The 17,115-nt window shown below is 34.8% G+C and overlaps 1 protein-coding gene across 1 annotated transcript in view; it reads right to left on the reverse strand.

Moving 5' to 3' along the window:
* EPC2 (enhancer of polycomb 2) overlaps positions 1 to 17,115 on the reverse strand; it is a 109,634-nt gene that overhangs the window by 24,954 nt on the left and 67,565 nt on the right. The window contains exons 3-4 of the mRNA XM_007454549.1: positions 15,887 to 16,032; positions 4,658 to 4,864 (exon numbers count right to left, since the gene is read on the reverse strand). Of these exons, the coding sequence (XP_007454611.1) occupies positions 4,658 to 4,864; positions 15,887 to 16,032 (353 nt within the window). The remainder of the gene's footprint in view (positions 1 to 4,657; positions 4,865 to 15,886; positions 16,033 to 17,115) is intronic.

The following is a 17,115-nucleotide window of genomic DNA, read 5'->3' on the forward strand; positions in this document are numbered from 1 at the left end:
GCTCTCTTTAGGCCCAAATAACTAGTGTTCCTAATTTTTCTTTACCCCAGTCCTGCCCTTTCTGCTCTACTTTGTAACCTTTTATTGTGAAATAATTTCAGATTACAAAAAAGTTACAAAGAAAGTATAAAGAATTCCCATATATCTTCATTCAGATTCTCCAAAGGTTAATATTTTACACTTGCTTTATGTATCTCTCTTTATGTATGTATCTGTGTATGTATGTACATACACATTGTTATGGACCGAATGTTTGCATCTTCTGATAACTCATATGTTGAAATCCTAACTCTCCAATGTGATTTTTATTTGGAGGTAAGGCCTTTGGGAGTCCTGTAGAATAGATTAGTACCCTAAGAGACCCCAGAGAGATCTCTTGCCCCATCTGCCATGTGAGGACACAGCAAGAGGACCATCTATGAAACAGAAAGTGGTCCCTCAATAGTCACCAAATCTGATGGTACCTGGATCTTGGACTTCCCAACCTCCAGAACTGAGAAATAAATGTTTGCTGTTTAAGCCACCCAGTCTAATGTATTCTCGTTACAACAGCTCAAATGAACTAAGACACATAAACATGTATATATATAAACACATACACACATACATAAACTATTAGCAATGGTGTTTTAAATATTTTTTGAGAAAAGTTGAAGATATAATGCTCATTTATCCCCTAAACACTTTAATATATATTTTCTACAATGATAATCTCTTACACAATCACAGTACCATTATCGACATCAGAAAATTAACATTGATATAAAAACTATAACTTAACTTACTGACTTTATTCATATTTCACCAATTGTCCCATTAATGTCCTTCACAGCAAGAAATAGTTATATACATATTTTATATATTTATATAATGTTGCTATAAAGGACATTAATGGGACAATAATCACTTTATTATTAAAATTCATTAATAATAATAAATTCTTTTTCCTGGTCTAGGACCCGATTCAGGATTAAAATTGCATTTAGCTGTCATGTCTCTTTACTCTCCTATAATTTGGAATAGTTCCTCTGTCTTTCTATGGTGATCATAACCTTGATAGTTTCAAAGAGCAGAAGCCACTTATTTTTGTAGAATGTTCCTCAATTTGGGTTTCTTTGATGTTTTTCCACAATTAAATTCATGTTGTAAACTTTTGGTAGGACCATCACAGAAGAGATACTGTGTCTCTCACTCAGCATATCAGGAGTTAAATGATACCTATTTGTCCCATTACTGCTGATGCTTTGATCACTTGATTAAGATGGTGTTTGCCAGATTTCTCTAGTCAAATTAGTATTTTTCCTTTTTTAATTAAAAAATATGCTGTGGGACTTACATAAGCATCTTGTTTCTCATCAAATTTCCCCCATCAGTTTAGCTTCCATTAATTCTAACTTTTGCCAGAAACAATTGCTACTATGGTGGTTGCCAAATGGTGATTTTTGAACTCCATCATTCCACTGACATTTATAAGTTGGAAATCTATGGTAAGGAAAAGTGTTCTCTTTCATCTATCAATCAATCAATCAATCAATCAATCATCTACTTATCCATCTATCCATCCATCCATTTATATCAGTATAGACTCATGGGTTACTTTATGGGTTATAATCCATTACTCTCCTTATTTTGACATACAAACTTGCCCACATCTGATCAGCAGGGTCACCCTTTAAGCTGGCTCCTGAGGCCTTCTAACATGGCTCCAACATTCTTCAATCACATTCTTATATTCTGGCAAAGCAGAATGTTCCAAGCTTATCTTTATGCTTTCCTAGCACCAGACCTAAAATCAACCATTTTTCTAAGGAGTCCTGGTTCCCTTTAACAGAAAATGGTATTTAAAATCAAGATTTACATGCTACTGTAATTGCTTCTATACCCTCTCAGCAAACAGAGCTAGGAAATAAGCCTGTAATATATTTATGTACATACCCATGCATAGATCTGTATCTATTTCTAGCTATATCAACATTAAAAACTGTAAGTTCATACTGACATCTTTTCTGTGCTTTTAAGATGGGCCTAATCCCTATATTCAAATCTACTCAATTCCCTTCACCCTTCACAACTGTCTCTGCTTGGAGCAAATTCCTGTCTTCTTATTCCAGTTACATATTATAGTTCTGACCAACTGCCAAATCTATAGGGAAGTGGTTTTCAAACTGCTGTAATTTAGAGTTAACTATAGATCTTTTTAAACCAAGGCTCATTCACGAGTGATTGTTATGTGCAGCCAGACTGAGAACCACTACCCTGGAAGTTTCCTCTCCCAACTATCTTGCCATACAGAGGGAGGAGAGAAGGCACAAACGCTAACAGTTTTACCTATGGGGTTAAACATATAAACGTATATGCTGATTCAAGACTTCCCAGTCAGTGCACTCAGACATGCTGGTACCTTAACACCATGTCATTTGAGAATGTCCTAAAGCACTTAAGCACTCCCAAACTAAACATTAGTTTAATGATTAAAATTAAATTATAGACTTCCAAGCAAATATTTCAGAAGTCCTTTACTCTAGCCTTTGCATCAGCTATATAAATGTTTTTATGTTTGTGGGAACAGAAAAGGAAGCAGAGGACCTCTGTTAGCTGGTATTCATTTTTGCATATCTCAATGCCTGACCACCTCCTGAACACCTAGGGTGGCCACTCTTGATTCCTTTCCTAACTTTCTCATTTTAAAACTCATAGACATTTCTAAGCAGCAAGAGTGTACATGAAGGGGAATAGTTTTTGGTCCCATAACTGAAAACAGAGAGGAATAAAAATACCACTGGAAAAGAAAATATACCACCTTGGAGAGGAAGATGAAAATAACAGGTAAGAGAAAGGGTAGGAATCAGAGTGTCAGGAAAATGCTGGCCTAGTTATTACACAATGGAGAAATGCCTAAACACAGGAACCTATTTCTAGCAATTCTCAAAACACACCGGTTAGAAAATAGTGATTTAACCTATTTAAGAATAAAACATATTTAAACATTTGGAATATTGTTTATATGTCAATAAATACTGATAATTTTAAGTACTTCATACCTGTTCACTATAAGAAGCCCAACAGTACTTTTCCTTCAAAAGACATTGCTCTATCTTTTGCAATACATCTGAATCAATTACATTTCTTTTAAAAAGTAACTGGAAGTTCAGATTTTTTCAATAATTCAGATAAACCTCTCTTTCCTCATGTCCACATTTATAAAGCTTTACTGTATTTACAAACTTATCTCATTATAGTCTTTTCTAAACAAGGCACTAAATCTTCAAGAAATATCTAATATTTCCTTAGCTAAGAACCAAAACACCAAATTGAAAATTCAGTCTGGGTTAGGGAATGTCATATACATTTGGGAAATCCAAGAAAGAGTTATAAAAACTCTGGTTGTTAACCAGTAGGGAAGTTTCCCCTAAAATGTACTATCCCTGGCAGCTGTTATGCTTCACAGCTGTTATATTAACAGCTGACAAGGACAAGCATTCAAGAGAATGAGAAAGCATTCTTATTCAGGAGAAACAGGAATCCACAGAAAATGCTTTGCCTCCAATTATAATTCCTCATGGTTTTTACATTTATATGCTCCTAATATTCTGCAATGTTAGAGAATGTGTTACCATGTCTGATGTTTACTGTTAATTATGAGAAATGGAAGGCAGAGACTACCAGTCTGAAATAATGCTTTCTTCTACACCGTATCATTTCACAGCCTGAGACCCCATTTCTCTTAAAATTCTGGCTCATCTTGCTTCTGAAAGCCAGATTAGGACAAGTTTGTCAATTCGAAATCTGACACAACCGACAACTCAGAAAAGGAGAAAAAGGTTCCATTGTGTTACTTGCTACTGCTAGCAGAACAGGCTTGAAAATGAACCTTTTCCAACTTCCCATGACCCCACAGTAGTTAGAGGGAGTAGAGTTCATTTTCACATGCATGATTTAGAATATGGTTTCAAAGGAACTCTTAAGCTTCCCAAACAGAGGATATGTATAGAATGTACAGTTTACTGAAGAATTCAAAACTTCAGAGTTTTCCTCCTAACACGAATTTCCTCACATCACTTCAACTGCAAGCCTAAAATGGTATAACCAATAGATTTATAAAGCCCATAGGTATTAAATAAACATTGCAAACAACTGGGGGATAGAAGCTACTGAATAGCAGGCTTTCTAACATAAAGTTCAACAATGTCATTAGCTTCTCTTTATATTCGAATTACTGAAAATTACTCAAGCTATCAGCAAAAAAAAAAATATTGGTCTTAAATACTATCAAGGTACATTCAATTAAATCTAATTTGCATATTACCTTTCTTTTTTTTTTTAAACATCTTTATTGGAGTAAATTGCTTTACAATGCTGTGTTAGTTACTGCTTTATAACAAAGTGAATCAGTTATACATATACATATGTTCCCATATCTCTTCCTTCTTGCGTCTCCCTCCTTCCCACCCTCCCTATCCCACCCCTCTAGGTGGACACAAAGCACAGAGCTGATCTGCCTGTGCTATGCGGCTGCTTCCCACTAGCCATCTACCTTACGTTTGGTAGTGTATATATGCCCCTGCCTCTCTCTCGCTTTGTCACAGCTCACCCTTCCCCCTCCCCATATCCTCAAGTCCATGCTCTAGTAAGACACAGACCTACTAGAGCATATTACCTTTCGAGTTTGCATTTTCTCTGTTCTCCTCCGAAAGGCAACATAAGGGTCATTGTTGGTAGAGCCATCTCTTTTCTCTTGTTTTATCTGAGGAATGAGGGATGGTCCCCTGCAGTTTTTACGTTTTCTCACCCAGTAGTCATATACGGCTTTAATAAGGTAATCATCTTCGTTTAGCAGCAGTTTTGCTTCTTGAAGTGTTACAAGCTAAATAAAAAATTTAAAAATGTCATCAACTACAATGCTTAAAAAAAATTAAAATTAAACTATACCTACAGGAAAAAATGTGATCAGTCTAACAATTATGATCAATCATGATGGCAGAAAACACAATTCAATTCAATCTAACAAAGACTTTATTAAGATTTACCAAAATTAGAAATTTGCCCTAAGAGGTAGTGTGTTCCACCACTTAAAATATTTAAGAAGCCTGGATTAATGTTAAGACTGTAACAGATTTATGACTCAGGAAAGTCGTGAACTGGAAGACATCCAGGGTCCTTCAAAATTCTGATATTCTGGGATTCCACACATTGGAGGATCTACTAGTTTTCAATAGCCTACTGGCTTCTTTCAGTGTTTTTGTTTTTCAACAGAAACTAGAATTTACAGGTGGTTTCTTTTTACCTCCCTCCAAAATAAACTATGAATATTTTCTAACGTATTGCAATTAAACATACACATGCCTCCCTTGAAATTGAAGAGGACAAACTTAGCATGTTTCCAGAAGTCTCAACACTATGCAATCTTGAATTTCTTGTACCAATTACATATATAAACAATTCCTCTAACAAAGCTGATTAAATACTAGAGAATCCTTGTTCTAAACACTCATTTTGTTAATGACATTGTCATGTCTGGGACAGTGGCATCTCAGGGATCTATTTCTCCTTTACCAGTGCAGCCAATATATGCTGACATTATCTCAAAGTTTGTAGAAATTTGCTTGGTCACATCTGTTTCCTTGCTCCTTGTGAAGATCAGAGAGGCTAATCAGCTTTAGTAAGATGGATTAGGGGTTACACATATCCATTTATAGTGAAGCTTAGAAAAAGATTATGGAGTTTTAGGGCTGTGAACCCTTACTGAAGTGATACTATCCCAATCTTTTTACTTTTATCACTCTAGAGATGAAGATTCATTTTCAAAACAAACTGAGATATCTCCTAAAAACTTGGAAATGAGGGGAAAATTTTTATCACTGAAATTTTAAGATCAACATACTAATCTAGTTGCGGGTTGTATGAATTCATTTGAAGAAAGCATGACTTAGCAAATAAATTTTTGCTATGATCTGACTTCTCATATTGGTATAACTTCATGGAATAAATGTAATAATCACCTGGACTTCCAGTCCTATGATGGTGCTTACTAAAGCTAATTAGTTGGTTTCTTATCATAATTTGGCTGCCAAGATGGTTTGACCACAGGAAGAGAATACAGTCGGTATCAACTCAAGTATTCTAGTCTACATGACAATAAAATTATAAGTGGCCATTCTTTGGTTTATTCAAAGTCTCAGTGGAGTCAGCTTAACTGCATCTGAGACGCCGAGTAACTTGACCTTTAAAGTGGAGAGCCAGAGCCTGAAACATGAGATCAAACCAAAAGAACCAATATTTCCAAACATCAACTTTAAGTGGACACTCTCCCACTGTTAGCTGAAGTTCTCTGGAATGGTGATGTATACCTCCAAAGTCTACAAGGACGGTGGCAGAATAAAAATAGAGCTTTCTGGATCTAACAAAATTCCACCAAATGCTTAGAGCATAGCATAACTGGTAGCTCTCATGTGCTCTGGGGACCAAAGGGAAACAATGCTGCGATATGCTATACGTGCTTCAGCTGTTTGGTCATTCTGCTTCTGATAAAATTTTATAACCTTCACTAATTATATCAAGAACTTAATCTAACCTTTGAGTGGGGAGGAAGATAATCTCTTTCCTTCAAGCAGCAGAGCAGTGGTGAGTTTCTTATATAACAACATTATCAAAATAACACTGCTTCCTATCTTCCTGCAGGAGGTGTCAGGAGATTAAAACACTGCCTCAGATTTTCTTCTCTGGTGTTTCTTGCCCCTGCTTTCAGAAATGTCCTTCTGCCTAGTGCTTAAGTACCCTCTTTATATCTGAGGTAATAAGAATTCAATACACAGTTTAAACATCCTGACATTTCCTATGTTAGCTGTAAGTCAACAACTGCTGTTTTTATATTGTCATACGGCCAATTTTTATTTTATTGGATAATTTTGGTTTTAGTCATTCTGTAAAACTTATCTTTAGCTATTCTAGAGCAACTAGTATCAGTGCCTCTCTGCTATCATGGTGACAGCATCAATTTGAGCGGACAAGAACTATTTACAGATAAAGTAGTCACAAATTATGTGACATGATTAAAAATCCACAAAAATCAGAATCCTACTACTTTTATACCTAAGGAAGAAGTTCTGCCATTTAGCATTTCATCTACTAGAAAGCAGTAGAAACCAGTATTCAAGTGGCAAAGGGGTCTGTGATAAATTTATTATTTCCAAGACAGCTCTGACTTACTTGATTTACTTATTTTGGGGACTTAGGGATGGGAGATAAAAATTCTTCTTCTAGACTGCAACAAGCTCCATGAGGACAAAGATCATTTAGTTTGCTTATATACAAAACTCATGGTCTAGCAATTTCAATAAATGCACAAATTTAATACACAAATGAATAAATTACACGTAAAAATTAATGCTTTTACATATAAAATAGCCAATTAAGCAGTAAGTAGTTAATAACTACTATCAGCCCATCATTTGTGCTATAGGTTGTGGGGAAGATAACAAAAAAAACTTTAAGACAAATCCAGTACTTAAAGAAACTTACAGTATGGGAATTAAGGTTAGACAAATACAAATTAAACAATAAGAGAACAACGTAAGAACTTGGCAACTGAGTATTAGTGCAGTAAGATAGAGGACACAGTCACAAAAAACTCCATCTGAGAGTGCCTGTGTTGGCAGCTTACGGTACAAGAATAAATTCTGAGGATAGATACCAAAGGAAAAGAACAAGAGGTAGAGGAGCAAAGGAAGAGGAGATGAAGAAACAAAAAGAATCAGGAAAGATGGAGGTCAACAAATCCAATACTACAGGGATATTAAGTAGGACGCAGACTAGAAAGAGGCTCCTGGATGATAATTAGGAGGCCATCAGTGACCTTAAATAGTGCAATATCAGTAAACTAAAATGGACTAAAAGGTAAACAATATGGCTTATCTTTTGAAAATTTAACTGTGACTTAATAAAAAAGGAGAGACGTAGGGTAGTAGTTTATTGAAAATTTAGGGACTAAAGGAAAAGGATTTTAAAAACCCACAAGATCCTGAGTTTTGGGAGTCACTGGAGAGAGAATGAATACAGTATAAGATCACCTGGAGTTAAGAGAGTAAGTTAAGTTTTGAAAAGGTTAAACTTGAGAGGTCTGTGGACCATCTAGATGGAGATGCCAACAGTCAGCACAAAAAGAGAAAAAAGAAAATCCTGGGCCTTGAGAAAGTGGTCAAGGCTAAAGGCATAGGTATTACTATAACCACAAAAATGCTCGATGAGGTGATATTACCCCCCAAAATAATCAGGACAAGAATACCAAGAACAGAATTTCAAGAAACCCTGATGTTTGCAGGAGTTGAATGAAACGGCATCAGTAAAAGAAAATTAGAAGGAATGGTCATAAAAAAATCATAAGAAAACCAAAAGGGAATGAATTGTATTCAAAAGAACAAAGGTGAGGACAATTTGAAGAAATAAGGAGAACTCAAATAAGACAAAGGATGGGAACTGAAAATAATCACAGACTTTGGCAACAAGAGTTTTCAATAATGACTTCATTGCAATAGTCACCACAGAATAATGCCAGCAGAAGCTTCTGCCCCAGTCCATCTTTTATGTCTTTCTCTACCAACTAAATAAACATTGGTTTAACCACACACTTGATTCCATGCCCTGGGATCTGGTACTATCCTAGCCCCCAAAAAGAGAAAATAAAGAACTCCTTGAATCCCCCCAGATCAGACACTTGGAATGAGGGGAGGCTTTTGCTATCTTTAATCCTTGGTTCTATTAATAAGACAATTTTCTTGTTCCTATAACAAAGCCTTCACCTTAATATCCTATGCAGAAAGCAGATGCTATCAAGCTCTGAGAACCTAGCCAGTTGTTTTAGAGTCTGGAAGCTTGCCACTGAGCAAAGAGAACTAAAATAGGATGGTGCTGATTATAGTGCATAGTTAACTTACTATTTACATGCTTTTTGTTTATCTTGTACCCACGTAGATAATAAGCTCCACAAGGGCAGAACTTCTGTCACTTGTCTTGCTCACCTGAGCACTAAATAAATATTACTAACTGAAATATTACTAACTGAATAGTAATAAATATTACTAACTGAATAAATATTACTAACTGAATTACTGAAATATTACTAACTGAATGAAAAAAAGCAAATTACAGAACACACAGCAGAAGGCTTCGGATGATATAATTTCAACCACCATGAGAATTTCAGAGCAATCATGGAAAACAAAAGAAATGCCAAAAGTCTGATCAAGCCTAGGTTTGCTAGGAAAATTTACACATAAAGAAGAAAAACTGAAATTATATCTGATGTCAGTGATCAAAATCCTAGGAAAACTGTGAGCACTAATTATAATGAGTATCAATTTGATAATTAAACAAATTTCCAATAAAAAAAGACAATCCCTCAAAAAACAAATTAAGTTGAATTTTACAAACTTCAGTGTTAATGTACTTTTTTGGACAGTACACTAGATATTACTTTCCATCAAAATGGGGGACGGGTCCCATCCAAAAAAATGAGATGACAAAAAAAATATGTTACGGACGAAGGAGCAAGGTAAAAACCTACAAGACCAAATAAATGAAGAGGAAATACGAAACCTACCTGAAAAAGAATTCAGAGTAATGATAGCAAAAATGATCCAAAATCTCGGAAATAGAATGGAAGCATGGATTGAGAAAATACAAGAAATCTTTAACAAAGACCTAGAAGAACTATAAACAACAAACAAAAGGGGGTGAACAACACAATAACTGAAATGAAAAATACACTAGAAGGAATCAATAGTAGAATAACCGAGACAGAAGAGCGAATAAGTGAGCTGGAAGAATGGTAGAAATAACGGAGGAGGAGCAGAATAAAGAAAAAAGAATGAAAAGAGAATTGAGGACAGCTTCAGAGACCTCTGGGACAACATTAAATGCACCAACGTTCAATTATAGGGGTCTCAGAGAAGAAGAGAAAGAGAAAGGGTCTGAGAAAATATCTGAAGAGATTATAGTCGAAAACTGCCCTAACATGGGAAAAGAAAGAGCCACCCATGTCCAGGAAGCACAGAGTGTCCCATACAGGATAAACCCTAGCAGAGCACAGCGAGACACATATTAATCAAACTAACAAAAAATAAATACAAAGAAAAAATATTAAAAGTGGCAAGGGAAAACAACAAATAACATATAAAGGAATCTCCCTAAGGTTATCAACTGATTTTTCAGCAGAAACTCTGCAGGCCACAAAGGAGTGGCAGGATATATTTAAAGTGATGAAAGGGAAAAACCTACAACCAAGATTACTCTACCCAGCAAGGATCTCATTCAGATTCGATGGAGAAATTAAAAGCTTTACAGACAAGCAAAAGCTAAGAGAATTCAGCACCTAAAACCAGCTTTACAGCAAATGCTAAAGGAATTTCTCTAGGTGGGAAACACAAGAGAATTAAAAGACCCACAAAAGCAAACTCAAATCAATTAAGAAAATGGTAATAGGAACATACATATCGATAATCACCTTGAATGGAAATGGATTAAATGCTGCAACCAAAAGACACAGACTGGGCGAATGGATACAAAAACAAGACCTGCATACATGCTGTCTAGAAGAGACCCACTTCAGACCTAGGGATACATACAGACTGAAAGTGAGGGGGCAGAAAAAGATATTCCATGCAAATGGAAATCACAAGAAAGCTGGAGTAGCAATACTCATATCAGATAAAATAGACTTTAAAATAAAGAATGTTACAAGAGACAAGGAAGGACACTACATAATGATCAACGGATTAATCCAAGAAGAAGACATAACAATTATAAATATATATGCACCCAACATAAGAGCACCTCAATACATAAGGCAACTGCTAACAGCTATAAAAGAGGAAATCGACAGTAACACAATAATAGTGGGGGACGTTAACACCTCACTTACACCAATGGACAGATCATCCAAACAGAAAATTACTAAGGAAACACAAGCTTTAAATGACATAATAGACCAGATAGATTTAAATGATATTTATAGGACATTCCATCCAAAAAAAAGCAGATTACACTTTCTTCTCAAGTGCGCACGGAACATTCTCCAGGATAGATAACATCTTGGGTCACAAATCAAGCCTCAGTAAATTTAAGAAAATTGGAATTGTATCAAGCATCTTTTCCAACCACAACGTTATGAGATTAGAAATCAATTACAGGAAAAAAACTGTAAAAAAACCATAAACACATGGATGCTAAACAGTGCACCACTAAATAACCAAGAGATCACTGAAGAAATCAAAGAAATGAAAATATTTCTGGAAACAAATGACAATGAAAACACGATGGCCAAAACCTATGGGATGCAACAAAAGCAGTTCTAAGAGGGAAGTTTATAGCAATTCAATCTCACCTCAAGAAACAAGAAAGTATCAAATAAACAATCTAACCTTACACCTAAAGCAACTAGAAAAAGAAGAACAAGGAAAACCAAAGTTAGTAGAAGGAAAGAAATCATAAAGATCAGAGCGGAAGTAAATGAAATAGAAATGAAGAAAACAATAGTAAAGATCAATAAAACTAAAATTTGATTTTGAGAAGATAAACAAAATTGATAAACCTTTAGCCAGACTCATCAAGAAAAAAAGGGAGAGGAACTCAAATCAATAAAATTAGTAATGAAAAAGGAGAAATTACAACAGACACCACAGAAATACAAAGCATGCTAAGAGACTACTACAAGCAACTCTATGCCAATAAAATGGACAACCTGGAAGAAATGGACAAATTCTTAGAAAGGTATAACCTTCCAAGACTGAACCAGGAAGAAATAGAAAATATGAACAGACCAATCTCAAGTAAGGAAATTGAAACTGTAATTAAAAATCTTCCAGCAAACAAAAATCCAGGACAAGATGGCTTCACAGGTGAATTCTATCAAACAGTTAGAGAAGAGTTAACACCTATCCTTCTCAAACTCTTCCAAAAAACTGCACAGGGAGTAATACTCCCAAACCCATTCTACAAGGCCACCATCACCCTGATACCAAAACCAGACAAAGACATCACAAAAAAAGAAAATTACAGACCAATATATCTATCACTGATGAACATAGACGCAAAAACCCTCAACAAAGTACTAGCAAACAGAATCCAACAGCACATTAAGGAGCATACACTGTGATAAAGTGGGATTTATCCCAGAGATGCAAGGATTCTTCAATATATGCAAATCAAACAATGCAATACACCATATTAACAAATTAAAGAATAAAAACCATATGATCATCTCAATAGATGCAGAAGAAGCTTTTGACAAAATTCAACACCCATTTATGATAAAAACTCTCCAGAAAGTGGGCATAGAGGGAACCTACCTCAACATAATAAAGGCCATATACAACAAACCAACAGCAAACATCATTCTCAATGTTGAAAAACTGAAAGCATTTTCTCTAAGCTCAGGAACAAGACAAGGTGTCCACTCTCGCTACTATTATTCAACATAGTTTAGGAAGCCCTAGCCACGGCAATCAGAGAAGAAAAAGAAATAAAAATAAAATGAATACAAATTATAAAAGATGAAGTAAAACTGTCACTGTTTGCTGATGACATGATACTATAAATAGAAAATCCTAAAGATGCCACCAGAAAACTACTAGAACTAATCAGTGAATTTGGGAAGGTTGCAGGCAGGATACAAAATTAAGGTACAGAAATCTCTGGCATTCCTATACACTAACAATGAAAGACCAGAAAGAGAAATTAAGGAAACAATCCCATTTATCACTGCAACAAAAAGAATAAAATACCTAGGAATAAACCTACCTAAGGAGGCAAAAGACCTGTATGCAGAAAACTGTAAGACACTGATGAAAGAAATCAAAACAATGCAAACAGGTGGAGAAATATAACATGCTCCTGGATTGGAAGAATCAATATTGTAAAAATGACTTTCCTACCCAAAGCAATCTACAGGTTCAATGCAATCCCTATCAAATTACCAATGATATTTTTCACAGAACTAGAACAAAAAATTTTACAATTTGTATGGAAACACAAAAGACCTCAAAGAGCTAAAGCAATCTTGCGAAAGAAAAACGGAGCTGGAGGAATCAGGCTCCCTGACTTCAGACTATACTACAAAGCTACAGTAGTCAACACAGTATAGTATTGGCACAAAAACAGAAATACAGATCAATGGAACAGGATAGAAAGCCGAGAGATAAACCCACACACCTATGGTCACCTAATCTATGACAAAGGAGGCAAGAATATACAATGGAGAAAAGACAGCCTCTTCAATAAATGGTGCTGGGAAAACAGGACAACTACATGAAAAAGAATGAAATTAGAACACTACCTAACACCATACACAAAAATAAACTCCAAATGGATTAAAGACCTAAATGTAAGACCAGACACTATAAAACTCTTAGAGGAAAACATAGGAAAAACACTCTAGGACAAGCACTCTTTCACATAAATCACAGCAAGATCTTTTATGACCACCTCCTAGAGTAATGAAAATAAAAACAAAAATAAGCAAATGGGACCTAATTAAACTTAAAAGCTTTTGCATAGCAAAGGAAACCATAAATAAGATGAAAAGACAATCATGGAATGGCAGAAAATAGTTGCAAACGAAGCAATGGACAATGGATTAATCTCCAAAATATACAAACAGCTCATGCAGCTCAATATCAAAAAAACAAACCACCGAATCAAAAAATGGGCAGAAGACCTAAATAGACATTTGCAGATGACATGACATTACACATAGAAAAGAAGACATACACATGGCCAAGAGGCACATGAAAAGATGCTTAACATCACTAATATTAGAGAAATGCAAATCAAAACTACAATGAGGTTATCACCTCACACCAGTCAGAATGGCCATAATCAAAAAATTTACAAATAATAAATGCTGGAGTGGGTGCAGAGAAAAGAAAACCCTCTTGCACTGTTGGTGGGAATGTAAATTGATACAGCCACTGTGGAAAACAGTATGGAGGTTCCTTAAAAAACTAAAAATAGAACTACCATATGGACCAAGGAATCCCACTCCTGGGTATACCATGAGAAAACCAAAATTCAAAGAGACTCATGTACCCCAATGTTCATTGCAGCACTAATAGCCAGGGCATGGAAACAACCTAAAGGTCCATCAACAGATGAATGGATAAAGAAGATGTGATACATATATATAATGGAATATTACTCAGCCATAAAAAAGAAATGAAATTGGGTCATTTGTAGAGATGTGGATAAACCTAGAATCTGTCATACAAAGTTAAGTAAGTCAGAAAGAGAAAAACAAGTATCGTCTATTAACGCATATATGTGGAATCTAGAAAAATGGTACAGATGAACCTATTTGCAGGGCAGGAATAGAAACGCAAACGTAGAGAACGGACGAGTGGACACAGTGGAGGAAGGGGAGGGTGGGATGAATTGGGAGATTAGGTTTGACATAAATACACTACCATGTGTAAAACAGATAGCTGGTGGGAACCTGTTGTATGGCACAAGCAGCTCAGCTTGGTGTATAACTGAGTCACTTTGCTGTACAGCAGAAATTAACACATTGTAAATCAACCATACTTCAATAGAAAACTTATTTTAATTTAAAAAAATGGGGTCAGGGGAGACTGGTAGAAAGGCTAAATATACAAGAAAGTCACTTTACAATGGAAAAGTTTGGGAAATGTTCTGAAGAGTTGGTAATGCCTCAGGGATTTAAAGGACTTACTTGGAAGTTGGGGGGAAAATAATGAATTTGTATAGGTAAACAAGTGAAAACTTTTAACAGTCTAGTGTAAAAAGCTTATTTATTGATAGTGGTAACTTCTTACTACATTAATAAAAATTAGCATATCAATATACCACACAGGTATACCAACAATTATTTTTTAAAATAGTTTTTAAATCTAATTGTAATATCAACACATGCTCATTATAGTAAATTTTGGAAAATATAGAAAAATAGAATAAAGAACATAAAAATTACCCATAATTCCAGCACCTAAATATAACCACTGTTGGCATTTTGTTGTACATTCTTGTTCTTCTGTGCACATGTAGAAATGTTTTAAACAAACCTTCAATAATTCTGTGTCCTGTTTTTGAAATCTCACATTATATAATGATCAACTTCCTGTGCCACTAGATACTCTTCAAAATAACAATTTTTAATGGTTGTATGATATTCCATCCTACAGACAACTTATAAGTTATTCTTAACAACCCTGTTCAGAAATCTTTGACACCTTCACTAATTAGTTTTCTTGGGAATGATTCCTAGAGGTAGGACCACGAAATCAAAAGGTATAAACATTTTAAGGTTCCTGACATATGCTGCCTAATTGCTTTCCAGAAGGAACATACCACTTTAAATTCTCTATACCATACATAGAATGTCCCATTAAAGAAAATTCTTTACTACTTTGTGAATAATTTTTCCTTCACTTAAAATTTTAAATAATATATAAATAAGTAAAACTAAAATACATTTTAAATGATAAGAGTACCTTAATATAAATCTGAGTAACTGAATTGGTATGAGGCGTCTACCTAAGACACCCAGCCAAGCAGTTAGTTACTGAAGCACCAGAAAAACAGCTCCATGAAAAGGATCAAGAAGATATTATAAGAATGTAACTAGTATTAGTTTTATATCCAAATAAGAAAAAAGTCAGAATTGTACTCTTCATGCTCCTATTCAAAGAAAGTACGCTTAAGTATTCCTTAAGGAATACTGAACTGTCAAGGAATAGTGTAAATAGAAATTCTGGGATCTCAGGAAAAGAAATTCAAGAGACAGTAAAATGTAATATACTCAGGTCTAAAGAAAATGCAAAATAAAGCTGCTAATTAGATTAACTGTTAATACAAGAGACATTTTTACAAGGTACAGTACCTGATTAGAACTGGCTTTTTCAAGTCTGTCAATCATAATTTCAAATTGCAAAGGCTTAATTTCCATCTTTCTGTTAAGTCTATTTAATAAGGTCTCATCTTCTGAATCCATATCATAATCTGGTTGTTCGTTGTCTAGATTAAAGGCTAGAAAAGAAAAAAAAATTCGTCAAACTCAGGAGAAATCATGGTTATACAGTGTTTATATTCAACCACAGAATACTCCCAAAGTATAAAGCATTGACCAAAGAGGAGTTCACGAGCAGACATCAAAAAATTGGTTTTAGAGACTCAGGTGAAGAAAAAATAAATTTTAATACACATATGATTTAAAGTTTCACAGAACAGTAAAAACAGCAACTAGAATTTATTTTAAAAATAAAGGGTCACAAATATATACATTAAAATATAAAGTAGCAATTATAAAAAAAGATATTTATTCACATGGTAGCTGGGAGCATAAAGAGAAGCTATGGAACAAAATTAACAGTCCAGAAATAAACTCAAGTATAAAATATACGATGGGAATGGCATTTCAAATCATTGGAGATAAAACAGATTTAAACAAACAAAAAAAAAGAGGTGCTGGCCTGACAAGAGTAGTTTTCTTTAAAAATAAATAAATAAATAAAATTAACATTTGCAACATTATAGATGGACCTGAGGGCGTTATGCTAAATGAAATAAGTCAGAGAGAGACAAATAATGTATGATCTCCCTTCTATGTGGAACCTAAAAAACAACCCAAACTCATAGAAAGAGATCAGACTTGTGGTTACCAGAGGCAGAGGGTGGGAGAAGGGTAAATAGAGGAAGGTGGAGGAGGAAGAGTATGAAAGATAAGCAAAAATTGATAAGAAAGTATAATTTTCAAAATTTCACTTTTTTGGGGGTACCGTTTCTTCTCTTGGCTATCTCTCAGGCTTTATCATCCATTAACAAAGAGAACAACCAATATGTCACGTTATCAAGAGATACTGCTTGGAATATTCTTAGGGATGTGAGCTAACAGCAAGAAATCTGCTGTTTAAAATGAAATCTTCTTTAAGGATTGCCTAGCTCTGAGAAGTTGAATTCTGAATCTGCCCAGAAATTTATTTCTGGGCCCCTGAAGTCAACTGCTTCTTTTTATGAACTGACAAAAATCAGCATGAGGTACTCACTAATATTTAGAATGGACCACTATAATCTGATTTACATTAGTACTATAAAAAGTATAGACATTCCTGC

The sequence above is a fragment of the Lipotes vexillifer genome, unplaced genomic scaffold (genome assembly GCF_000442215.2).
Source record: "Lipotes vexillifer unplaced genomic scaffold, Lipotes_vexillifer_v1.1 scaffold335, whole genome shotgun sequence".
Taxonomy (NCBI): Eukaryota; Metazoa; Chordata; class Mammalia; order Artiodactyla; family Lipotidae; genus Lipotes; species Lipotes vexillifer.